General features: G+C 43.2%; 1 protein-coding gene across 1 annotated transcript in view; it reads left to right on the top strand.

Annotated features, from left to right (window-relative positions):
- Positions 1 to 26613, top strand: part of RHOBTB1 (Rho related BTB domain containing 1) — a 122686-nt gene that overhangs the window by 86814 nt on the left and 9259 nt on the right. Inside the window, exons 6-8 of the mRNA XM_044239590.1 lie at positions 15687 to 15872; positions 18898 to 19877; positions 21476 to 21594. Coding sequence (XP_044095525.1) covers positions 15687 to 15872; positions 18898 to 19877; positions 21476 to 21594 — 1285 coding nt within the window. The remainder of the gene's footprint in view (positions 1 to 15686; positions 15873 to 18897; positions 19878 to 21475; positions 21595 to 26613) is intronic.

Here is a 26613-nt window from a genome sequence, read left to right as displayed (position 1 = left end):
CCCCTCAAACATTCTCTGGCATGGCCAGGCACTGCTTGCAGTGTGGATCCTGTGGTTCAAGGTGCTGTTGGTCTGCCTACTTAAATCTGTAATTTTCCTAGCACGATGGAACTATAAGCAGAAGGGCATTTTTCAACCCGTTTTTTAACCAACCAGAATAATAGTTCCAATTTTTCAAAGGCTTACATGTGCCAGTCTAAATGTTAGGTGCTTTGCCAACATTATTTCAGTTAATCCTTTCAGGAGCCCTAGAAGGCAGAGATGATTTCCATGCTACAGCAGAGGACAGAGTTGAGTTCTTTTACAACCATAACTTGCTCAAGAGTGAGTTTCAGAAGCAGAGTCAAACCCACCTCTGCCTGACTCCTGGCCCCCACTCCTTCTTCCGTGCCAAGCTACCTCAATCTCACTATAAACAGATGCAGCTAGAAGCCACCCCCACATTGATGAGCTGGGTGTCTCTTTGCTCTTCCCTCTTTGTTCAAAGGCTTAGAACTAGAAGAGATTTTGGGTGGCTGGGTGGCTCAGTTGTTAAGCGTCTGCCTTCAGCCCAGGTCACTATCCCAGGGTCCTGGGATCGAGTCCCGGGTCAGGCTCCCTGCTCAGCAGGGAGTCTGCTTCTCCTTCTGCCTCTCTCTACCACTCTGCCTACTTAGGCGTGCTCGCTCTCTCGCTCTCTCTCGCTCTCTCTGTCAAATAAATAAATAAGATCTTAAAAAAACAAAAATAAGAACTCAAGTCGATCTCACAGTGTCACCTGGTTGACCTCCCTGCTTCAGGAAGAGAAATCATCCACCCAAGGAAAAATATCGAGGATAGGAGTCCGTTTCCTATTGGATGGAGAGGAAAGATAGCAGAGCGGCTTCAGCACCCCAGCACAGAGCACATCTGGCATCTGTCAAACCCTCTCTTGTCTGGAGTAAATGACTCCAACTCTCGTAGCCTTTCTTCCCACCGCCTACTTTCTGTGCACTTTGGATGACCCTTTGAAGCTCTTTGCTGGATCTTTTAAAATATCAAGAACAAAACTGTACCTAGTAACCATGACTGTGATTAACTGCTCCTTTTTGGCAAGAAGACAGACTCTTTTTAAAGGGCTGTCGCTCCAGATTTTCTCCCCAGAACCGTTACAAGGATGAATGTTCACAGTTAGGTACCTGGCATGGAAAATACAGACAGGGAGGATGGGCTCTGGGCCCCCTGCCCCTCTCCTGTAGTCACACCACACATAAATAATTACCGATTTTATTGTTTCTTTTCCTCGAAAACCTCCACCATTGATCTGACTCAGGATCAAATAACCTTCAGACACGTCCTAAAGCCTATGAGGCTGGAAGTTAGGGATAAACAGCAGCGAGGCTTTCTGTGAGCCAGGCCTGTGCCCGATGCTCTACCACTTCATTCTTGTGGTGACCCTGCAAAGTAGGCTCATTTCACAGTTGAGCAAACAGGCGCAGAATGGGGCCAAGGTCAGTCAGCGAGGAGAGAGTAGGCTGGAACTTTTCCTGTGAGTTCCGCCTGACTCCAGAGCCCGCATCTTCCCTCTCCACCGTGTTGTGGCTGGAAATGGTGACCGAGGACCAACTTATCTTAAGGGCACTCCTAGTCCAGGCTGATGTTTATGCTGCTCTGTGTGGACAGGGAAGACCAGCCTTCTCCCGTCTACCACCAGCTCTAATATGCCATTGTGCCTCTTCAGTTCTTTAATACGTAACAAACAGCTTATTTCCTTAAATAGCTAAACATGAGTGATCTCACTTTCAGTAAACATGGTACATCTAAGTGAGCTTTTTGAAAGGGAGGAGCAGCCCTGGGCACTTTAGACGGCATACTCTCCCCTAAAAATTTAACTAACGTACCCAGAACCTTGCCCTTATACCCCGCAGGTTCTGGGCATATTTTCTGTTCAGCCGGAACTGATTGATTAATACAGATTATTCTTTCACACAGATTTTTCTCAAATGTAGTCAGTTCCTGTGAGAGGTATGGTACGTGTTTTAGATGACAGCATTAATCAGAGCCATGGTCTGTGTGTGTCTATTTAGGTAAGATAGGTCTGGTTTCACAGTGAAGGCACATGAAATCAGATACACCATGAATACCTCCCATTTTAAATGCTCGGTTGAGGCTCTTTTAAAAATTCAGGACTATGGGTGACCAGTGTTTATGTCTTTGTCTAGGATTGGCTGTACTTGTGGTTAATGGCAAGGGGAAAAGTAGGAAGCATCTAATGTGTCTAGAAAGAGTGCTTTGAATTAGCTCTTCTTGTCCACGGCAGGTTATAAACGCTGGGCCAGAAGTAACATTCAGACGATGATTTCAGCCTGTTGGACCGTGAAATCTATCAAGTGGAGTTGGGCCTGGGCCAAGACTAAGCTGAGGCAATAAGGCACTCACCTCCGGCATAAAATATAAATAGTAGTAACTTTTAAAAGATAGGATCCCTGATTTTTTTTAATTTTTTATTTTTTATTAACATAATGTATTATTAGCCCCAAGGGTACAGGTATGTGACCTGATTTTTTTTTCCTTTCTTTCTTTTTTTTTTTTTAAGATTTTATTTATTTATTTGACAGACAGAGATCACAAGTGGACAGAAAGGCAGGCAGAGAGAGAGGAGGAAGCAGGCTCCCGGCTGAGCAGAGAGCCCGATGCCAGGGCTCAATCCCAGGACCCTGGGATCATGACCCGAGCTGAAGGCAGGGGCTTTAACCCGCTAAGCCACCCAGACGCCCCTTTTATTTTCTTTCAGCCTTGGTAGGGTTCAGCATGGCACTATTACTGGTCCTGACTTTATTTAAAGTTTTGATACATTATTCACCATGGATTTTTTTTCTATATTTTTTTAAAAAATAAAGCAGGCATCTGGATTACATAGTTTTTTGGTACCTCGTTGAACTTTGCATCTGAGATAAAAGTGTCCTTCTCACTCACAAGATCCTCTTCATCTGAGTCCTGGCCCGGATGGTAGACTTGAGACACAGGCAGCAAAGGAGCAAGAGGAATAAAGTTCACAATGTGCATACTATATGGAAAAGTAACTCAAATCGCACTTCTAAATGTGGGCACCAAAGGATTTGGGGAAGCTATTGCAACCTCTGTCCTAAAGCTGTTTAGTCCTGTCAACTGCTGTGGCCTAAAGAACTAAGATTTGCCCAGGTTATAGAAAACAGGAGAAAGGGGACGCCTGACTGGCTCAGTCAGTTAAGCATCTGACTATTCGGGGCGCCTGGGTGGCTCAGTGGGTTGAGGCCTCTGCCTTCAGCTCAGGTCATGATCCCAGGGTCCTGGGATCGAGCCCCACATCAGGCTCTGCAGGGAGCGTGCTTTCTCCTCTCTCTCTCTCGACCTGCCTCTCTGCCTACTTGTGATCTCTGTCTGTCAAATAAATAAAATCTTAAAAAAAAAAAAAAAGCATCTGACTATTCATCTTAGCTCAGGTCTTGATCTCGGTGTGGTAAGTTCAAGCCTTCTGTGGGTATGGGTATTCCACAGTCCCTACTGAAAGAAAGAAACAAACAAACAAGAGGGAGGGAGGGAGAGAGGGTAGGGAGGAAAGATAGAGAGAGGGAAAGAAAGAAAGAAAAGAGAGAGAAAGAGAAAAGAGAGGGGGAGAGAGAGAGAGAGAGAGGAAGGAAGGAAGAAAGAAAGAAAAAGAAAAGTAGAAAGACCTGGAAGAACAGCTAGCTAGACCAAGGATCAAGAATAGTTGTTCCCAGGAGGTCGGACTAAACTGCAGGTTTGAGCAGGCCTGCCCATGCTGGTGTTCTAATGTCAGAATTCTAGGGAGAAGTAAATCAGCAAATTTTAGCAGGTCCCTGGATGATTATAAAGCAGGTGGTCCTCAAGCCATGCTTTGTTACACACGGCCATGGAATCATGATTATCGTGCTTTTTAATGAACCTCAGCCAAAAGGGAACAATCTCTTAAAGATTAGAGACAGAGCTTTCGAGTGAAGGAAACTAGGGAAAAGAGTACATACTGTGTGATTCCATTTCTGTAACATTCTGGAAAATGCAATCCATGGTGAGAGTAGACCCTGGTTGCCTAGAAAAGAAGAGGGAGGGGGAGGGATGGATAATAAAGGGACACAAGGAAACTTTGGAGGTGATGGAAATGTTTGTTATTTTGATTGGGATGAGAGTATTGAGTGCATATGTATGTCAGAACTAGTCAAACCGAACCCTTTAGGTGTGCAAAGTTTATTGTATTTAAATTATATCTCAAAATTTTTTAAATAAAAATATTTTTATTGTCAGTCTAATCTATGAAATGTGAGGAAATGTGCATGGTAGACAATATATGTTTTCATTATCTATAGAACTTAAAGTTAATTCACATTGAGAATACAAATCATTTGTATGAACTTAAGGGGGGAAAAATGGGATCAAATCCTGAATAGATGACTGTGAGAAATGGGATGGTTCTAGAATCTCAAAGCTCAACGATGGAACACTTATCAAATTTTCCCCAAATTATGCTGACTCCCTTTTCCCAGAGATAAGCCCTCAGGCATGTGGATCAGTCTGACCAAGGGGCCTGTGTCTTTGGCTGTGGTTCTGTTTGTATCTTTTTCTAAGAAGATCCATTGGCTGAAGTATCCTGTGATAACCTAATAGAGGACTTCACATTCCCTGAAAGTTTCCCGTTTCTCCATTTCTCACTCAAATAATAACAATGTAGGCTTTTGTGCTTGGTTCCTTCTGGAACTGGGGAGGGCAGTGATAACCTGTGGGAGTACACAAATGACTTTGTCCCTTTCGTACTCAGTCACTCTAGCTGAAGATTGGGTGTAGAGGTGGGCGAGGAGTGACCTTCCCCTGGGTGAGGTCACTGCCCATTTGGTTGGGAGGTGCCACCCCTTTTTGTTTCTCTGGACTGAGGCCAGCCTGCCTGCCCAGGCTCATCTCTTGCTCCAGACATAACAATATTTGCTGTTCTGTGTTCTCTGTGGCCAGTTGACCCACAAACGTGCATTATATCCACTTAGAAAGCACACCCCTGCTCACCTATTTTTTTTTTTAAGATTTTATTTATTTATTTGACAGACAGAGATCACAAGTAGGCAGAGAGGCAGGCAGAGAGAGAGGAGGAAGCAGGCTTCCCGCTGAGCAGAGAGCCCAATGTGGGGCTCGATCCCAGGACCCTGGGATCATGACCTGAGCCGAAGGTGGAGGCTTAACCCACTGAGCCACCCAGGCACCCACTGCCCGCCTATTCTTTACCTAGTTAATTATCACAACTATTCTAAGAGTTTAGGACAAGAGTCATAAACTCCCACAAGTCCCCTTCATACTCTCTCCCCTTCCCTGTCCCCTCTAGAATCCAGGTGAAATGTCTCTCCCTTGTGTTCCACAGGACACCCCGGCAACTCTCTAGCATAGCCGTGATCATACTGTCTGAAAATTGGATACTTCATCATCTTCTTCTGGTGCCCTTATGCTACGGCTCCTGGTATCTGTAAGACGGGAATTTGTCTGTTTACTCTCTGTCTCCAGTGCTGGGCGCCTGGCACAGAGGAGGAGCTTCATAAATGTTAGTTGAATGCCTGCATGAATCTGTCAATCAGTCTTACACATGGCAGGATCTTATGAGGTATTTATAGGGAAGTATCACTGTAACAAACTCCAAACTGTTTCACTAGGTTGAATTTTATATTTGCACTTTTTTATAGTAAGAAGCACAAATCATGGACCACGGTGAGGGTGATATGGATAGAAAACTGGTGCCTAGCCTCTCCTTAATAGATTAGCAAATGAAAAGTTGGGCTGTGAGGCCAGGAAAAAAAGGAGGGAGGTAAACTGAGCCACCTCCCCAAAACCACATTTCCACCCCAGATTTTTAGATTTGTGAATTCTTTTCATAAAGCCTTGCTTGAGTGATTATTCTTTTTTAAAATATTTTATTTGTTTGTTTGAGAGAGAGCACAAGAGTGAGAGAAAGAGCGGAAGCGCAAAGTGGGGGATGGGGAGGGAAAGTAGAGGGAGCAGGAGAAGGAGAACCCCGCTGAGCAGGGAGCCCGCCTAGGGCTCAATCCCAGCACCCTGGATTCATGACCTGAGCCGAAGACAGATGCTGAACTGACTAAGCCACTCAGGTGCCCTTGAATGAGTTTTCTTAAAGAGAAAATTTTATGTATTAATACTAACAATTTTCCAGTTGTAGGTTTCCTTTCTGAGTGTCATTTCCAAGATCTTTATAAGCATCATTTTTTAGTATATTTGTTTATTTAAACACCTTAAATCCATTTGACCAACAGTGAGGACATGAACTAGAAGAATTGAAGGTGGATTATTACTGCTTTGCGCTTATTCAAAATAAATAAACAAAAATGTATTCTGCTGAAGGCATGCAAAGAATTTGAACACTTAAACGTGGTGGAAATATATAGATTCTGCACCAAAACACTCAAGCCCAGGACTGCAGTGAGGCCAGATCCTCCAGCGCCCAGAAAAATGTGCCACGCTCTGTACCATCCTCGGTCTGCTGTCCTCACACTGTCTTCCTGCTCTGAACTGGTGTATCTTATGTAGTGACCAGAAGACAAAGCATCAGAAAGCCAGGGTTTCTTGGTCCAACCGAGCCCTGTCCCTAGGATGAATTTGTCCTTGGGAAACAGTATTGCCAAATGAGATAGCAACAAGGCTTGATTGATGGCTGGGGTCACTCATGTTCCAGGACCTGGAAGGATGCTGGCTGCTCCCCAAACACTGTTCACAAGGCTGGGAGGGACAGCCCCTTGTGGTTCAGAAAAGCGTTGATGGCTCCACAAGGTGCCATAGAAACATGACAATGAGGCCACCAAATTGGGTAAAGAGAATAAGGGACTATTAATTAATGATAAATTAATTATAATTAATAATCAATAAGGCATTGTTCAATATATTAATGTGTTACATTCTGTCTTCTTTTTACCTTTTTTCTATTACTACTTAACTGGAAGCTTGACAAGTAGGGTCAAATAATAGCTAAGTGCGTTGACTTTTTATCAGTTTGTGGTGTTTCTTTTTTTTTTTTAAACATTTTTTTTAAGATTTTGTTCATTTGAGAGAGAGAGAGAGAGCAAGCACAATCAGGGGGAGAGGCAGAATCAGACTCCACTGAGCTGGGAGTCTGACGTGGGGCTGGATCCCAGGACTGGACGTCATGACCTGAGCCGAAAGCAGACACTTAACCATCTGAGCCACCCAGGTGCGCCCCAGTTTGTGGTGTTTCTTTATTGGAATATTCTGACGAAGCAATAGATTTCAGCCCATACAGTTTTCCCTTTTAAATTAAGTGGTAAGAAGAAAGAGACGGTTGAGTAATTCTGCAGTGTCTTCAGGGGATAATTCTATCACTAGCTTTCAGCAGTTACATTTCAATAAAGGACACAAGCTGGGAAGCCAAAAAGAAAACCTCTCTTGATGAGAATGTTCTGTCATTCTTTCTAGTTGCAACATACGAGATATATATACCCTTGGTGACTTCGGAACGCATAATCATGTTTGTCTGATAATAATTGGTACTGTAAAGTTTACAGGACATTTTCACAGATATTTTTCTTAATGCATTTTATCAACAATCCCATCAATAACTTTTAATTTTGGCCATTCCTTAGGTGTCCAAAATTATTCCACCAGTTTATTCTCTCCCTGGAACTCCCGTGTCCCCAGCCTAGAGAATATAGTCAGAAGGACCAAGTGCTGAACTACAGAAAGATAAAGCAAATTAGCAAATTGTCTTCTCAACTTATCATATTGGCTATTTTACTGAATTTGTTTGTTTGGTTTTGGTTTTGCTTTTTTTTTTTTTTTTTTTTTAAAAAAAAAAAAAAACAAGATGGTCAGGGCACCTGGATGGCTCAGGTGGCTAAACGTCTGCCTTTGGATCAGGTCATATTCCTATGCTCAAACCCCAAACTGGGCTCCCTGCTCAGTGGGGAGTTAGCTTCTCCCTTTGCTCCTCCCCCTGCTTGTGCTTCCACGAGCTCTCTGTCTCTCTCAAATAACTAAATCTTAAAAAAATAAAAAACAAGATGGGCTGTGAAATGGAGGGTGCTCCCTTAAGCCTGAATTCTGTGTTACTCACCGAAAGTAACCGGCCTGCTTCTTTACGCTTCCTTTGCTTCTGGAGATAATCTAATTCCATGAAGAGATCATTAACCCATTATTATCTCGGCGTGAGGTGGGGTAAATGGATTTCTTAGATAAATTCCAATAATTTAGAAATACATATTAACTGGGGCGCCTGGGTGGCTCAGTGGGTTGAGCCACTGCCTTCGGCTCAGGTCATGATCTCAGGGTCCTGGGATCGAGTCCCGCATCGGGCTCTCTGCTCGACAGGGAGCCTGCTTCCTCCCCTCTCTCTCTGCCTGCCTCTCTGCCTACTTGTGATCTCTCTCTGTCAAATAAATAAATAAAATCTTTAAAAAAAAAAAAAAGAAAGAAATACATATTAACTGGTTAATTTCTGCCGTATACCAGAGATATCACATGGCTTTCAGCCCTGATTGTCTGAAGAAATACAGTAGCTCACAAACTGCTTTTAGCTTTTTATCAAGACCCTAATGTATTCCTTAACTGACTTATTTGGGGCCTCACCTCATTTCCTTTAGACTTTAGAACTGCGGACACTTTCGTATCTACATCTTTTATCTTTTGATACCTCTAAGGCCTTTTTATTCTCTAAACAGTCACTGAGGGCCTCTTTTGTCCCAAACAATGGTGTGGCACACAATGGGAGAGAGGAGCAATAGGATCAGGACAGGCTCTCTGAAGATGAAACTTTCTCGGTCTGCCGGGGAAGACAGCAACAAATAAGTACAATTCAGTATTAGCAACGCTGAGCTTCAGATGTCCATACCAGGAACCGGGAAGAGAGGAGTGCTCAGGACCAGCACTCGGGTACCATTCTTGATTCCTCTTGCTCGTATCCCACTCTTGGCCCCTGAGCAAACCCTGCCTGTTCCCCCACCCCACCCCACCACCCCGCACGTATGTACGGAACGCGACCAGTTCTCACCACCTACAGCTGCTCCCAGGCCAAAGTCATATCATCTCTCACATTTGGTACCTTTTCATTGGTCCCATCCTTCTGCCTTTTCACCCCCGACAGTCCCCCTCCCCTCCCCCACCACCAATTAGTCAGTTCTCATTATAGCAGTGGGACAGCCTTGTTGAAACATAGATTATATCATGTCATTTTGCTCAAAAAACCCCTAACAGTTCACCAGTTCATTCAAAGTAAAAGCCACATACCATGAAACCCTACCTACCTCTGTCTAGCAATATCTCCGATCTCAGCTCCTGCTTCTCCCCGCCCCATCCTAAGGGAGACATCCTGCCTCAGGACCTTTGCACTAGCTCTTTCCTTTTCCACAGTGTTCTCCCTCCAAACAGCAGCATGTTAGCTCCCTCACTTCTCTCAGGTCTTTACTGATGTGTCTTCTGCTCAGTGAGGCCTTCCCTCGTTTCCACAGTCCAGAAGCATCTTCTGCTCCCTAATATTTCTGTCCCCCTTCCCTGCTATATTTCCTGTTTGGCACTTGTCACTACCCAACACACCACATAGCTTACATATTCTTCTTGCTTGTTGTCTCTGTTTTCCTCCAGAATATGTGCATGAAGATAAGCACAAGGACAGTGATTTGTGTCTTTAACTAATTGCTATAACCTCAGTGAGTAGGAGAGTACCCGGTATATAGTATGTTATCAGTTAATGTTGCTGGAAGAGGTGATTGAATGATTGTTTATTGCTGTTGGATAACTGACTTTAAAAGTCCTTGTACCTTTATTGATTCAAGGAGGATTGCTGAGAGGTCCAGGTGAACTCCCTTTCCTATTCTGGTGGAATGATCTTGCTAGTCACATTTGTTTCAAAAGAGTCAGGGAGGTTAATCCCAGAGACCTCCAATTTGGCATTCAGGCTGACATGGAGGCTTGCTTCTATCTACAACTAATCTTGCTCTCAGGAGAAAAAGTGAAGAGTATGGAAAGTTCCTCGGTCATTTAGCTTCAGGGAAAGCCAAAGAGAAATGAGAATGAGAGGTGGTATTGGGAGGGAATTTATTGCCACAATTTTACCTTCTCCTATTAAGCAAGCCTTCTTTATGTGAGTGCTTCCTGCTCTCATTGACCAGGAGTTAAATAAGATTGCTTAAACTATTTCTTCTAATAAATTACTTGTGCTTCACCCAATTTCACATGCATTCAACTTTTTCTGATGATTATGTGAGATGTAAGAATATCCTACAGGGAGCATGGACTGCTAAGCAGAGAAAATGGGATGTTGAGTGAAAAAGAGCCCCTTTCTACTGGATGATATCCCAGAACCTTCTATAGCAGGATCACTGTCCCCCATGATATTTGTATCATGATCGAAGAACCATTTTGAAGACTCAAATTTTATCTGTCTCAGGGTTTGGTGCCATTGGTGGGACGTTGATCTGGCTTTTCTGCCCTTAAGAGCGTGCATTGCTTTGGCCTCAGTTTTGGAGGGTGGGGGTAGACCAGTTTAAAATGTTGCTTCCTACTAAACATGCAGTTATGGGCTTGGAAGAAATAGTTGCGCATGCTAATCACTCCCAAATCTGGATATATTGCAGGGTGTTTTGACAGTTTTCCCCACATAACATCTGTACTTAAGAAGCCTCACTGCTATTGGTAAAGTATTGACTTGATTTCTCTGCTCACATCAGGGCACTGCATGGTACTGCCCTGCTCTCCCCAGATCCCCTGCCAGGCGCTCCCCTACAGACCTCTCCATCTTCCATGAGTATGAGCTTACAGAGCCATTCATCTCCCAATGGTTATGTTCACCAATCACTGACAACTCCCTCTGCATCTCATACACACCGGGCTGCTTCCCTACTAAAACTTTCCAAAGCCACGTGTGACACATTCCCTCTCTCTGCCATGCTCCCAGCTGTTTTGTGCTGTTTTGATCTGTTTGCATAGCGCTGTCAGACTATATGCATGAAAGGTGTGTTGTTGACATGAATGGTTTTGAAAACGTTTCTGTAAAGAACCTACCTAGGTTCCAGGGGGAGAAGGAAGCTTGAAGTCCCAAAGGGGGAGGTCAGGGACTCCTACTTGAATCTTGGCCAGAAGGGGACCTGTGCGCACTGGAAAAGGAAAAGAAGCCCAGTAAAATGTGATCATGATCTCTACCAAGATGGATATAGGAGTCTCTACTAAAAAAAAAAAAGAAATGACAGGCAGTACTGACGTGTAAAGAGGTAGGGTCCTACCACTGAACAAGACTTCAAAGGTTATGTTAACAAGGGGATACTTCCAAGTGAAACTCAGATAAATAGAACTGTTGGTTTACTCTTGGTCACCAAGTATGCGTCAGCAAGAGACAAAACCAGAACTGGCCACGGGAGAAGGGCATTTGGCTGTCCCACTCACAGCTATCTGGAGGACGAGCTGGAACCAAAGAACCTTCACAGTGGCCTATCAGATTCGCCTAAGGTTAGGGTCTTAGATAAAGGATAATTTGGGTATTTTTTTTCTTCACTTTACTTTAACCAGATAAGACAACACAAGGCCTACAGCAGCTCCTGGGCCGGACAGTTGGTGGCAAGGTGGATGGGACCAAGAAAGGCAAAGTGAACCAAGAAGATAAGAGCATTTCTGTGATAGAAAGGAACTTGGGAAATCCATTCTGAGCAATTCAGTGTTATAGTGATTGTCTACCCATATTCAGCCACTTCTTCAAAGGATGAGATTGGTATTTTACATTGGAAAAGCAGTTTACCTTCTGGTTGTTTCTCTGACCTTTTCCCACCATGTTTGCTATATTTCACTGTAGACATTATAAAGATAGGCCCGTGGAACTTGTATGGCCTTTGCTGTTTCAAGTCTAGCTTGAGCTGAGATATGCGAGTAAGATGAACTGTTTTCAGACTTTTTTCTTGCATCCGTCAACAGAGATTGGTCCCAACTTTGCACAGACTCCTTTGCCAATTTTTTACATGCTCTCTCTGGCCCATGGTCTCCTTGAAAGATAACTGAAAAAAACACGCTGTCCTGTTTGTTTAATAATTTGAAGAAAAACTGATAGAACAGAGGCTGGCTTTATCAGCTCAAGCATTTTTGGATGACTCAGGCTCTCTCTGATCCCTTCCCCACCTCCCACCCTTCTCTGAAGAGTCACAATTGTTTCAACACACAGATTTACTTTGGATTCTTTTTTACTTAACTTATCAAAACATTACTCCATGGGCATTGCTTGATGTGCTAGTACCGTAGTGAGACTTTTATATTAATATTTTCCCCTTAAGGAAAAGAAATTACATTTTTCTCCCCCAAAATAAACATTCCATACGTAAGCAACTGAGACCCTGCCCTCTTAAATCCTTTGTAATCCTGGCTTTCTTTTAAAAAGCCACTTAGCTGGGTCCAAAAAAAAATAAAAAACTAACATCTTCCTACCCCTTCTCGATATTCGAGTTCTGGAGTTTAGAGTTCTGTCTACTCTGTGCTTTGCTTCTGCATTTTCAAATTCTTGTGCTTTCTATTCCAAATAGCTGTAGGACGCCATTTAAATCCTATCAGGTTCTTTTTACAGCTGAAATAGGAACCCTGAGGTCATTTCTGGGCTAACCCTGCTGCATAGTATGTGAGAATGTCCTCATCACACCTCCCCCTCCCAATTATTTTTAAACTCAGCCCTTCCAAGTAAAAAAATATAACAGAGCCACAGAAGTGGAAATGCTAGAACCTGCCTTTTTCTTTTTATCTTTCATAGGCATGGCATTTTAAAACATGAGCTTGTGTCAGACACTGAACAGTCTCCACACAGGAATGAATGTTTTGATTAAAAGTTATTTAATATCTCTAGGTCCTTGGAATCCTGCCTAAAGCTGGAGATATTCTTAGCTGCAGGTCTCGTGCCTTCCTTGACTAGATAGAAAAGCGGCTCAAAATCTAGAGGGAATACGTGGCATTCTCAAAATAGTTACTTGATTGTATAGGTGTTTATATCACAGAGGATCCTGCTGTGTGAAGAGCTCGGGGTTCGAAAAGAATATTGGGCTAAGGAGGAATGTGTCAAAACAGCATCTTCCCGTCGCTCCATCCATCGCCACGTCCATTGATTCCCAGCCTTTCCGTTAAAATCGGGGTCAGGCTACTGCATTGTTCGGGCAGGCCTGAAGAATGGGATTCTCCATAATTGGTACATAACGTTTCCTTCACTTGCATTTGTATTGAGATCAACAAGGGTTAAACCCAAAGACACTGAAGCAAGTTGGTAGATAAAACAGGATCTTATGTTTTTTTTTAACTGTTTTCAGTGTACAACAATGGCGATGCAGTCTCCTAGCCCCTAAATATGCATTAATAAAAGGAAAAAAGAAAAACTTTATTCCAAGGACACAAATAGAATTTCAATCCAGTAAATTATTCTAGCTTCAGAGGTAGTATGGCTCTGAGTACAACCTCTTCTCTTTAACTACCATCCTTTTGAGGCAAAATATTTACGGAACATCGAATTATTTTTCCAGCTTTCCAACAGCATTTCATGCATTGAGATATTGATGTGACACAGTTAGAGGTTGGGCCCTCCGGACCTGTATTGTGTGATGGCATTAAGCGACTATCATCAAGAGATTCCATTTTTTCCAGCCCCCAAGGTCCTGTCTGTACTTGTTTACAGGTCAGCTGAATAGTAACCAGTATGTGTTCAGTGGCTTGAGTGTTATCACGGTAACCTTGGCAACCGAGCCAGCTCTGATTTCAAAACCTCACATGCTGTATCATAAAATTAGATAACAGAATTGACATTTAGCTACATGTCTGTCATATAAATTAAGCTTTGAGATTATTTCCTTTATAGCCATGTGCTTCAATATGGAAATGGGCACCAATTAGAACAATATTATGCATATACATACTCTTCCACATTTAGGTGCTGGATACATTTCCTCAATTCCTTCTCTATAATATTGAACCTCACAGAATGCCATGTTAATCTCACTGTGCCAAAAATTCGTGGTGGCTTTGTTTTATGATCGGGATGAAGCTTAGAGAGGAGCTGCATCAGATATCCTATATAAATAGGATTATGAATAATAGAAAACTCAGCTCCTAAAAAATGTAAAATTCAAAGCATTCTTGGCTTTCCCTGGTACCGCTATTTATGCTGATTAGAAGTAAGGCTGTGCACAGAATATTCCACTAACTAAATCAGAATCCCAAAGACAAGACATGCTTCCCTTTCATTTATATATTTATGCATATTTTTACACATAATAATATATTTTCCAGTGTCTACGAGTCTCTGATAATATCTATTTCAAGGACATTCTAAACGTGCAGATTAATACATTCACCCACTTTGAGTCCGAGGTCCTCTTTTATAATTTGTAAATATTTTAATCTCGGGATTTTCCCCTCTGTTTGCTAGGGTCTGATGCAGTTTTTCTGGGATATAAATTTAAAGATTCAACTTGTGAATTACATTTAATGTAAGCACCCTGCAGTTTTCTGCATTGCAAATGATTATTTTTAGAAATTTTATGGTTGCCTGGATATATTTGTTTGTCTTCATTGATATGTAGGGGAGAAATCTCATTAATGATTTAAAAAGAAGGTGTTTTGATTCATCGACTTGATTCTTCTCATTACATAAACAATAAAGGCAATAAATTAACATCTAATAAAATTGTAAGAGCTTATTTCTGAATTTAGCTGCAAGATAGTCTTGAATCCTTGGGCATAATTTTTCCTATTCTTTCTAGTCTTCTGCCTCAATGTTTTCAAAGTCACCATTCAGCATATTTTAACCTAGAATGATTGGTTTGTAATTCTTATTAAAATACCTTTTAGCAGCTGTCAAACACCATAATTGAACAACTGTTTTGTAAAACGGTTCTTTGGCTTCGAGAATGGTAAGTTATTATATAAAAATAGAAGATCCTTCTGTCAAAATTGACTGTAAAGTACTTTTTTCCTCTCCCCACTTACCTGCTGTGTGTCATATACAACATTTGAGAAATCTGCTTCCGACATTCTCGTATTAGTCATCCACCTAACTCTTACCGGCTTTCTGTTAAATATGACCTTCTTGCCATATCCCTAGTAAGGAGTCAAAATCCCTGCAAATTCAGGACATTTTCTTTTCAGAAACAGATAAGTGATTGTGCTCTCTACATGTGTGCTTAAGTGGGAAGAAGGGCAGAAATCCTTCTGTGTATTTGCTGACCCTGGACTGTAAAGACCTGTTATGTTCTCAGTAACGTTTAAACTGTTTGCTTTATCTCATTGGGTTGACTCATCATCGCCTTTATGTTTAAACGGGTAAAAGGTAGTTTTTATTGTTTTATTTTATCTCGCAACTATTTCTTGTGACGAACAGAAATAGTTCCGCATGTTGTGGCTCCAGGACGGGATCGAGTTTGGGTAATCATCTGTACTGTAAAATAACATCATCAGAAAATTCGGGATACACGGGCGTTCCGCAGTGCGATATGACAATAAACCCAGGCTGTGTTGGTACTGGAATGTGGGGGCTTCTCAGGCTGTTTGCATGACTCTGAGATGTATTTTATATCGTGGTTTGGTTTGGTTTTGTTTTACTGTGACATGATACTGCCTTAGATGGATTGGTGGGGGGCGTGGTGGAGAAGGGAGGAACCATAATGATAAAAGAGAAAGAAAAGTGAGAAGGCAATACAGCTTCTTTTGTGATTTCCTTTTAGGTCTGATGTTGTGGTCCTCTGTTTTTCGATCGCTAATCCCAATTCCCTAAATCATGTGAAAACCATGTGGTATCAAGAAATCAAGCACTTTTGCCCTCGCACACCTGTTGTCCTAGTTGGCTGCCAGTTAGATCTCCGCTATGCTGATCTTGAAGCTGTTAATCGAGCCAGACGCCCTTTAGCAAGGTAAGCCAAGGGACTCCGTGTTTCGCTGTGCTGGTCAAATTAAAATTTAGAGGTAACAGATGTCTCTGCAGCCTAGAATTGCATTGGTGGTGGGACCCCATCAATCAGCTATGTGCTTTAACTTAGCTCATTAATCCTGACCCTTCTTGGGCTCACCCTCCCCTCGTAGGTAAGGAACCCGTTTTTGTAAAATGGTGGACCAGTGTTGGAAGTGAATTCTCCAACCAGTGACATGGGGTGAATAAAAGTGCCTTGAAATTTGTAAAACATTAAACAAAACATGGGCCACTCATAATAATGTCATTCTTGATATTATGATTATTATAGTAAAGTTAATGAATGTCCAGAATGATGAGCCACAGTTTCTGGTCCCGGGAATATCGGGTTCTTGCAAATACGCACACCCAAGTGTTTTCAGTCTTTTTCCTCAGTCCAACCTCTGAGAATATTTCATTCCCAAAATGGCAGTGTCTAGTTTTTAAAAGTCCTATGGACCTGTAGTTGCAAAACAGCAACACTGTGTTTTAAATGTCTCTAGCAATTGTGTTTTTTAAAGTGCCCCAAGTCTAAAAATCCGCCTGAAGGAGGATTTGTTTGACTCTGTATAAAATGTGGGATACCAGTTTTAGGAGGAAATAAGAATTTTTTTAAACCCATGCTTCCTCCATAGTCCCTTCATAAAAAATAATTTTATATAAATATATATCTTATATTTTATAACATTTGTTGCTGAAGAGCCTAAAAATGTTGATATTAATACCTTCCTTTGTTGTTTGCCTAATAGGCTAGTTAGAAAAATTTTGTATAGACAGCTTTTTATACTCTCACAGCAAAAGCAAATGGTGCTTTCTTTGGACAATTTCTGACGTTCTTGGTGCATTTCGGATAAATTTTTGGAAAACCTTTCATGTTGGGTTTTCACAGTTCTTCTATTAAATGCATGGAATAGGCATGCATGTTAGAAGCCACGTTGTGGGGGAGGGCTGGCGGGGGACTCACAGTGAAAGAGAGTGCCTCTGGCATCCAGAACTTTCCGTGGGAAAGAATTGGCCAAGATAATCAGTCCTCACAACCACAGACTGGAGGAGACCAGAGGACTAGAGGAGAGTTATGGGCACTAGAGGATGCAGAGGGAACAGTCCCTTCTTTAGGGCAGCGCTGAGATTTCATGATGGAGGTGACATTTGAACCTGAGCCTTGAAGAGTGTCACCAGTTAGTAATTTTCAGGTCAGCCCTAGGAGCCAGGAGCCCAAAATGCTCAGAGGAGCCAATGTTGAAGTTAATCCCCACTTCTGCCTTTACAACACCCTAGCATTTATCCTTGTGTTCCATCCAGGTCTTCAAATCCAAAGTCTAACTATATTTCTATACTATATTTCTCCTAAGACCAGCGCCTGTCACGCACATGACCTTCGGTTTTGAAAGCCAACTATGTACCTGGGAAGATCCATTCCTAACAGTATGTCTCAGAATCAAGAGTGTGTTTGTGAAGAGTAGAACAACAAATCCTATCTTGCCCACATTCCGGAATCTGTCTTTTACCGTGTTATGCCATAGTCATGGCACTACTCGCTTGCACTGCTTCCACAAGTTTGGCCTCCCTGGGTTTGATTAGATTATAATGGGCCTTGTGTGCCAGCCTAAAGGCGGAGCCTGTGGTGCATGGGCTTTGTGGAACCAGAGGAAATCTTGAAAAAGAATTACAGCTGCAAGTCATACTTGTGTTATGTAAAGATTTTTCCTGCAGCAGCGAGCGCTCTGGCCTAAAAGGTGGAGAATCTGAAGACAGACAGGGAAGAGGCTAATGTACTAGTCCAGGCGAAAGAGGAGGAGGGTGTGACGCAGACGAGGAAGAGAAGAGAAGCAGTGAGACATGAAAGGAGGCTCACAGATGTGATGGAAGGGACTTACTGGGCTGTTGGATGTGGACCATTGAACCAGTCTAGAACTGCGGGGTTCTAGACTCTACTTGCTTGGCAGAGGTCTGTCGACAGCTTGCAAATGTGACCCGAGGCAAAACCTGAAAACCCCCTGCCTCTGTTTCTTCCGAAGGTGGATGAAAATTGCCCCCGTAGGGTTATTGTGAGGCTCAAATGAGAAAAAGCATATGGATTCCTACTAAGGTTATAAGGCGAAATGTAAACGTAAGGCGCCGGTGACCAAGACGAAGGTGGCGCGGGTGGTGACCGTGGTAACACCTAACTGTGGGCCAGGTGCCACACTGAACATATTATCTCATTTTAACTTCTCAGGAGTCCTTTCAAATATAGGTATTTACGTTATTATTCCTGTTTCACCAGTGGGAAAACCAAGGCTTAAAGAGTTTAAGTACCTTGCCCGGGATCATATAGCTAGTAAATATGGCTCAGACTTCAGTTCCCGTTGTTACTACTGAAAGCATTTTTTTTTTCCTACAGACTTAAATCCTTTAGGTTTGGAAGACTTGAGGTTGATAGATTTTCCAGAGCCTTATTGAAAGCCCACGGGGGGTGGAGCGTGCCTGGGTGGCTCAGTTGATTAAACAGCTGCCTTCAGCTCAGGTCATGATCCCAGGGTTCTGAGATACAACCCCATGTCCAGCTCCCTGCTCAAGGGGCAGTCTGCTTCTCCCTGTCCCTCTGCTCTTCCCACATCACTCATACTCTTTCTCTCAAATAAATAAATGAAAATCTTTTTTAAAAAAAAAAAAAGCTTGCACAGAACTTTTTTTTTAATATACATTTTTTAAAGATTTTATTTATTTGACAGAGAGAGAGAGACAGGGAGAGAGGGAACACAAGCAGGGAGAGTTGGGAGAGGGAGAAGTAGGTTTCCCGCTGAGCAGGAAACCCGATGTAGGGCTCGATCCCAGGATCTGGGGTCATGACCTGAGCCAAAGGCAGACGCTTAAGGACCGAGCTACCCACGAGCCCTACCTGCATAGGACTTTAAAGGTTCAGTTCTACTGGGTGCTTTGGTAGGCCCTCATTACCATTTTTTTCCTAAAATGAGGCAGATTATAACTTTTTAAATCCTCCATTCTAGGCCCATAAAGAGAGGGGATATTCTGCCCCCTGAGAAAGGCCGGGAGGTTGCGAAGGAACTCGGCATACCGTACTACGAGACAAGTGTCTTTGACCAGTTTGGCATCAAGGATGTATTTGACAACGCCATCCGAGCAGCGCTGATTTCCCGCAGACACCTGCAGTTCTGGAAATCCCACCTAAAGAAAGTTCAGAAGCCTTTACTTCAGGCACCATTCCTACCTCCAAAAGCCCCTCCGCCGGTCATCAAAGTTCCAGAATGTCCCACCACAGGGACGAGCGAAGCTGCCTGTTTACTGGACAATCCTCTGTGTGCCGACGTCCTGTTCGTCCTTCAGGACCAGGAGCACATCTTTGCACATCGAATTTACCTCGCTACCTCCTCTTCCAAATTTTATGATCTTTTTTTAATGGAATGTGAAGAAGCCCCAAATGGGAGTGAAGGAGTTGATGAGAAGGAGAAGCAGAGCAGGGATGTCCAGGGGCGGGCTTGGAGCCTTGACCCTGATGAAGAGAGGGAGGAAGGCTCGCCCAGGACCCCTCAGACCAATCAGTGGAAGTCCTCAAGCCAGAACCTGTCCCAGCAGGAAGGTCCGGGGCTGGAAGGCGAGAGCTCGGTTCCAGAGACGCAGACTTTGTCAGGCTGGAGCAAAGGGTTCGTCGGCATGCACAGGGAGATGCAAGTCAATCCCGTTTCAAAGCGGGTGGGCCCCATCACCGTGGTCAGGATGGACTCCTCCGTCCAGCCAGGCCCTTTCCGGACCCTGCTCCAGTTTCTCTACACGGGACAACTGGATGAAAAGGAGAAGGACTTGGTGGGCCTGGCTCAGATTGCGGAGGTTCTCGAGATGTTTGATTTGAGGATGATGGTGGAAAACATCATGAACAAGGAAGCCTTCATGAACCAGGAGATTACAAAAGCATTTCATGTCCGGAAGGCCAATCGGATAAAAGAGTGTCTCAGCAAAGGGACATTCTCAGGTAAGTGGGTCCAACAGTAAAGTCATCGATCCCCTTGGTTGTGTTTTATTAAACATTAGCCATACATGAGTAGGGCAGAAAATAACCATCACTAACATGTATAAATGCTAATTTTTTTTCATGTACCCTTCTAGCTTGCATGTATCCATCTATTTTGTTCTTATCAGACTTAAAGGCTAAAGATTATTACATTTTGCAGATGGGGAAACTGAGGTACAAAGAGTTTAGGTAACTTGCTCCAGGTTATACGGATAGTAAATGATAGAGGCAGGATTTGCACACAGGCTCTCCTCGGAAGTGTCCTGGTACCACAGTGCTTCTCGAAGGTAGGTCACCTTGCCCCTGCACCTGAGCCTGAACCAGATCCAGTCAGCTTGATGCCCACGATTCCCTTTCGGGGTCCTTTCCCTGACCGAGTCTACTCTCCACTGACCCTTTTGGCCCTGAAATCCTTGAGATGATATTGGCAACTCTCTGTGTTCCCATCAGGAATGTCTCATTTGCCCACCTCCTCTCCTTTTCTTTCTCACACTCCTTTACCCTGCTCTTCTACATTTTCCTCGCCCCTTCTTTGTCCTTGATATCCAGGCAGTCGGCTGCCCACAGCATCCTCACACAATTGCTTGCACGGACTTATACTAAATTCTGAAATTGCCCTCGTGTGTGTGTGTGTGTGTGTGTGTGTATTTCATTGTAAAAATGTGACTTGCTGACTTTTACTTATGTGTATACTTCTGTTGTGTCCTTATCGTTCATAATGCCTGTCCTGATAATACATATTTAGTACTGTACATGTAGTCATTGATTATTGAGTCTGTTCATTAATTTTAAAGCTTATAAATAATATTTACCTGAACATGGACCATCCTGAAATAGAAGCCATCTTGAAAGCTAATAAAAAGCAATGCTGCAAACCTGCAGTAAATTAAATAGTGTACCTTAAGGAATGAATTGAATCACCCTCCCCTTAATGCAGAGGCACAGTGACCAAATAAAAGGGGGAACATCATGTCGATTATCTAGAAAGAAAGAAAGAAAACTATAAATATGATTTAGAGATAGTTAGAAAATTTTGACTATGAACTAAATAATGGATGAAATTAGGGAATCGTTGCTAATTGTCTTAGGCATGGTAATGATGTGATTATCTAGAAAAACGTTCTTATTTTTAGAAAACTTGTGATCAAGTAGTTTGTGGTGTCGTGCTATCTGTTGAAAAAGTGTACACCTCTACACACACATTCGCTATCCATTCACACACACAGTGAAATTAAACATGGCAAAATGTTAACAACGTAGTGTTTCTTCTGCTGGTCTTTTATTTTGGAAATTGTTCATAGTAGGGAGGAAAAAACATCCCTCTCCTTCATGTTACTGTATGGTTCAGAGAATTTGCGTTGGGAGCTTATGCGTAATCTTAAATGTTTACCCCCCGTCCTTGGATGACATAGAAGGAATAGGGTGTTCCAAAGGCGGAGGTTGATACAAAATCACTAAGTAAAGCTAAGGAAGAGGGAGTATGAGATATGGGTTGACGAATATGGGGAGAACTGTCCACAACGCTGGCTCACGGTTACATTTCCTCAATCCCTGGGCAGATGTGACATTCAGGCTGGACGATGGAGCCATCAGTGCCCACAAACCGTTGCTGATCTGTAGCTGCAGGTGGATGGCGGCCATGTTCGGGGGCTCATTTGTGGAAAGCGCCAACAGTGAGGTATGTGCCTTCTGAAAAGTCCATGTGCTATCTTGATGCAAGTGGGTGTGTTTCCTTAACCAGACGACTTCCGTTCTGTAACTGCTTCCCTGAACCAGTTCCTTAGGCCGTGTCTGAGCATCAGGTCACCCTCTTCTTAACTTTGCAGTTAGGAAAAGCTGTTGTCCGGCTCACTGCTTTCATTTGTAAACCATGATCCATCAGCTCTCCTTTTTAACAAATGTCAAATCTTGCTTTTTAACAAAAGCAACATACTGTCAAAATCACATACAACAGGGGCAGAGTCCATCTTCCAGAAGTTCAAGGCGTGAAAAGCTTCCAGATGGCAGGCCTTAAGAAGCCACCTCGCTGGGCCTCAGTCTTCTCCTCTGCCCCACAAGGGACATGAGGGACGGCCTGCTGGAGCAGCAACGCTCCCCGAGGTGGAGCCCCAACCTGCCTTCTCCAAGGGTTTGTTAACTGGAGGGAAACAGTAATGGAGCCAATGGTCACTCCTCTGAACACGCCTCCCTTAGGTCTGGCGGAAGCCACCGAGTCACCTCCTGGGCCCTGGCCCTATCTCCAGAAAAAGACTCTTCTTAGAGCCGACCAAGCAGCATTTTGAAGACCTTCCATGTTCATCTTTTTACGAACTCAAGTCAGAAAAGAAAGAAAAATTCCACTCAAGCACTTCTAACTTTAGTCTACAAGAGCAAGCATTTTTGTTGAGTTTTGAAAGTATTTTTTAACCATCTTTTTTTAAAAAACACGGGGACACCCCATCAAGTTTATTGTCCTAAGGGGCTTGTTTTGCATATCTCAGCATCTGTCCACACTTTTAAAAGAAATAAGGAAAACAATAGCTAACTTTTCGAAAGGGCACTCACCCCAGAAATCTGAGCACCCTATTGTGACCCAGGAGACTGCATTTGCATCTCCGAGTAGGGAAGCAGAATCCCAAACCCGGATGGCTGGGGCTGAGGAGGTCACTAGGCCACCTCCTGCTTCCAGAACAAACTGCAGCTGCTCCTAAACCAAGCCCCAGCAAAAGGCTGTCTGCTGTGTGGGGGAAAAGTGTCAGAATTATCCAGATCACCTCTCTTGGGTGTCTACCAGCCTTTCTGAATCAGGAGGTCCTCAGCTGTAACTAAGAAAGTCTTTTCCCGGCCATCAGAGGGGTTTCAGAGCCTCGTCCCCGAGACGGCAGCAGCATCGTGGGGGCTGCCCAGTGAAGGACGTGGGGTTCGAATCCTGAGTCCTCCATTTACAAGCTGTGTAGCTTTGGGCAAACGACCCCATTTCTGAGCTCCGATCTCCCTGTCTGGAAAGCCTGAGGATAACCCACACATGGAAGCGAGGTGCAAAAGTCGGTCCTTGCAAGTACCCCCGGGACCATTCAGTAAATGTAGCTGCTGTTAGTCTTATTGGGATGTTGGTAGGGTTAATGCTCTTTCACTCTTACTTCCAAGAAAATCTGGGAAAGCTGCCGATTAACAAAACTTTATCCAAATGGCATTTCACCTGCTGCAGTCATCTCTGGAGAGAAAAGGCCTAGGGAGGCTTGCTTGCCTTACTTTTCCAGCTCACTGAAATATGTGCCCATTGTACGGCAGAGCACCTGCTATTAACAGACCAGAGTAGATGATCAAGGTCAGGAACCCAGGCACAAAGGGACACTGTCAGAGCTGACCTCACAAATGCTAATCCCCTTTATCCCTTCCCAGAATGGACCATAATCGTCTCCAGATTAAAATGTGCAGGAGAGGTGACCAAAACAAAAACTTGGCAGTGAATGTGAATGCACACGTATGGTGAACAGCCTCTCCCGGCGGGGTCCCCTGTGGAGCATGACCTCCTAGAAAGACTAGGTCATTAGCCCGGTGGCTGAGACTAATAGGTATGGATAGCTGGTTCTACCCAACTTAGAAGACAGAGACCATGGACCCAAGCAACGAAGGTCTGTGCCAAATCCCTGTAGCCAGTGTGTTGAGAATGTCATAAGCTGTTGACACGTGTGCCGCTGCCTGCCCCTTCCCTTGATTTTCCCTGTAGACTGTAATGGTTCTGTCGTTATGAACTCTATTCCCACCTTGACCTTGAGCAAGCAGCCGACCTCTCCAAATCTGTGTGCTCACCTGTGAAATGCAGGATAACAAGAGAAGCGTCTTCAAAGGCAGATAAGTCATGAGAATACATGTATAAACATAGAATTCGGTGCTTGAAACATCAAGAAATATGGGTGACTATTGTCCTGGAGGATTCTTGCTCAGTTCTTTCCATGAGGGAAAAATCTTTGTCCCCTGAAAGCCCTAAGTTAAAAAGCCCCCAGATCCCTTCCTAAACTAGCAAAGTGTGGTTAGAGGGATCATGGGGAGGGAGGAATTTCAGTAAATATTTCACGACTAATATGGCCTTGTATTGGCACTTGGGATCTGTCCTTTTCTAGGGCACCCATTAACTCTTTATTGCCCTGTGAAAAGCTGACTTTCCCTTCACAGTTAAGTATTTTTTTTTCATTAATAGAATTCTCATGCATATCCAGAAAGGAATAAAATATACATTGATGTTACTTTAACATTTTTTGTCACTTAATATTTAAGAAGACATTGTATTTCACTTATATTTTTCTCATTACTTTTAATGTAGCAGTAAGCATAATTCTCTCCCCAGAGGTACTCAGCAAGTGATTCATTAAAAATGCATGCCTGGCTTGTAGTAAGCAATGCTCTGGGTTTGGAATACTTTCTCATTCTCTATGAGATCGCCTCTAATTATAAGCCTAATAGTCTGAGCTGATCTTCACAATTAAAATTTTAAACCAATGGAACTGGAATATGGGAAGTTGTTTAGGATAGCATTATATTCTCTTTGCTGACTTTTTTTAAGGTATACCCAGCAGGTAGCATGCAAAATTCTTAATTCCATCTCTTATGTAGCTTTATGTTATTTTTAAATGTTCTATGAAATGATCTCTCCATTGTTATACATAAACATTAAAATTACAGAAATAGTCTATTTTTTAAAAATGAGAGAAAAAGGTGCAGGTTCTGAGCATGGTTTTAGTTATTCTCATTCGCTCTGAGGATCCCAAGCATTATTTGCCCAACAAAGCCATCGGTTCAGAAAAACTGTTAGCATCGTGTTATGCAAGAAGGAAAGAGCAGGTCATGGATGACTACAAACGTCAGAACAGGCCGATGACATTGGGAAGTATCTGGGCGAGGCTGCTTACAGGAATCTGTCATTTCCTGCTGCCAGGAATAATTTCTTCTCACTTAGGATGTTCATTTTGTCATGACTTAGAACACACTCTTAACCAAAGAACGCTAAGGTAGTCCAGGTATCTTCAAAATCCAGAGTCTCGATGAAAGAAGAAAAAACTGTAGATGTCACCGCTTCCAAAACCCCCCTCCCCCAGATAACAGGAGGAGACTGAGGATCAGAGAGGGTGACTGATTTGCCAGAGGTCACACCCATTCTAGTGACAAACCCCAGGGCCTGCCCCAGGCTCTTCCCTTGCCTTCCAAGCCACTATTTTCCAAAACAGCAGACATCCCCATAGCGGAGAGCGGGTGTTCACAGAAAACTCTGAAACTGTTTATATTTACCATCACTAATACTTTATAGCACTTAGGACTTTGTAAAATGTATATACTTTTCACTATCAAAATGGTCCAGATTTTAAAGTTTCACAACTTCAACTGTCAAAAAAACTGTACTAATCCAGATCTGAGCTATATAAGATAAACGCATGTGTCGACGTATATGTACATAAGCATATGCACAAGTGTGACTGGTAACTGATGTTAGAGTCACTGGAACAGCAATTAATTACAATACAATGGCTTCTTTGTTTTCTTTCTTTTTTTTTTTTTAAGATTTTATTTATTTATTTGACAGAGAGAAATCACAAGTAGATGGAGAGGCAGGCAGAGAGAGAGAGAGGGAAGCAGGCTCCCTGCTGAGCAGAGAGCCCGATGCGGGACTCGATCCCAGGACCCTGAGATCATGACCTGAGCCGAAGGCAGCGGCTTAACCCACTGAGCCACCCAGGCGCCCGGCTTCTTTGTTTTCAAGTAGCCTCAGTAACAGTTACTTCTTGCCAGGTTGTGTCTATTGTCGAGGCTGTGCTAGAAACTTGAAATGATGACACTTGCAGATCTTTGATGATTATAACCCCTGCAGCTTATGTACCAGATCATAATTGTTCTCTTTGACTATGAAAGGGGGTGGATGTGCAATTTTCTTACTAATTCTGGGAGGTTTAGGGTGGGGTAGGGGGGCTTCCCTTTGATACATTAAGAGAAAGCTCGGTCTGCCAGGATGTTCCCTCTGAGGTGGCTGGTGACTGTGCAGGAGGATAATGTAGGTCGTCATAGCTTGAATGATTCTGGAACCACGGCCCAAGAAAGCATTGGCCATAAGCCCCATGTAGATTGTGGAGGTAATGTATATGTAAAGAGAAAGATTAGATATATAATGTAGATATAATCCTGTGTAAAAGAGATATACTCATATATCTTCATATGGTATATAGAGGTTTATTAAGTACCAGCAATAGGCAGCTAGTAACTGTTCATTCTTTTGAACATAGAAGTCTAGTTCTTAAGAACTGTTAGTGAGATATGGTACTTTATTATACCGTGACCCAAACCTTTGCCTCCTTGCCATGAAGGGTTTCTTGTATGACACAGCAGTCCTGAGCAGAGACCTTAGAATTACACTCCCTAGGTTCACCTCCCAGTCACTTACTAGCTTCGTGACCTTCGTTACCCTCCATGAACCTCAATTTCCTTCCCTGTAAAATGGCAAAAATAATAGTTTTTTCTCCTAGGGAGAAAATCAGGATCCGAGTAGATACTGTGTGTGGGAAGCTTGGCACAGTACCTCGTGTGTAGGAGGCCTTCCATTAAGGTTAATTTTTATCATCATCGTGATGCCAGGAGTCAGTGGCAATGGGGCTGTTCTGTACTATACCAGGACACGTCCTGTGGGGTTCCTTTGAGTCTACGCTGCTAAGATCCCTCACCGACAAAGCCT

This window comes from Neovison vison, chromosome 2 (assembly GCF_020171115.1).
Source record: "Neovison vison isolate M4711 chromosome 2, ASM_NN_V1, whole genome shotgun sequence".
NCBI classification, from domain to species: domain Eukaryota; kingdom Metazoa; phylum Chordata; class Mammalia; order Carnivora; family Mustelidae; genus Neogale; species Neogale vison.
This window is presented reverse-complemented; position numbering and strand designations above follow the sequence as displayed.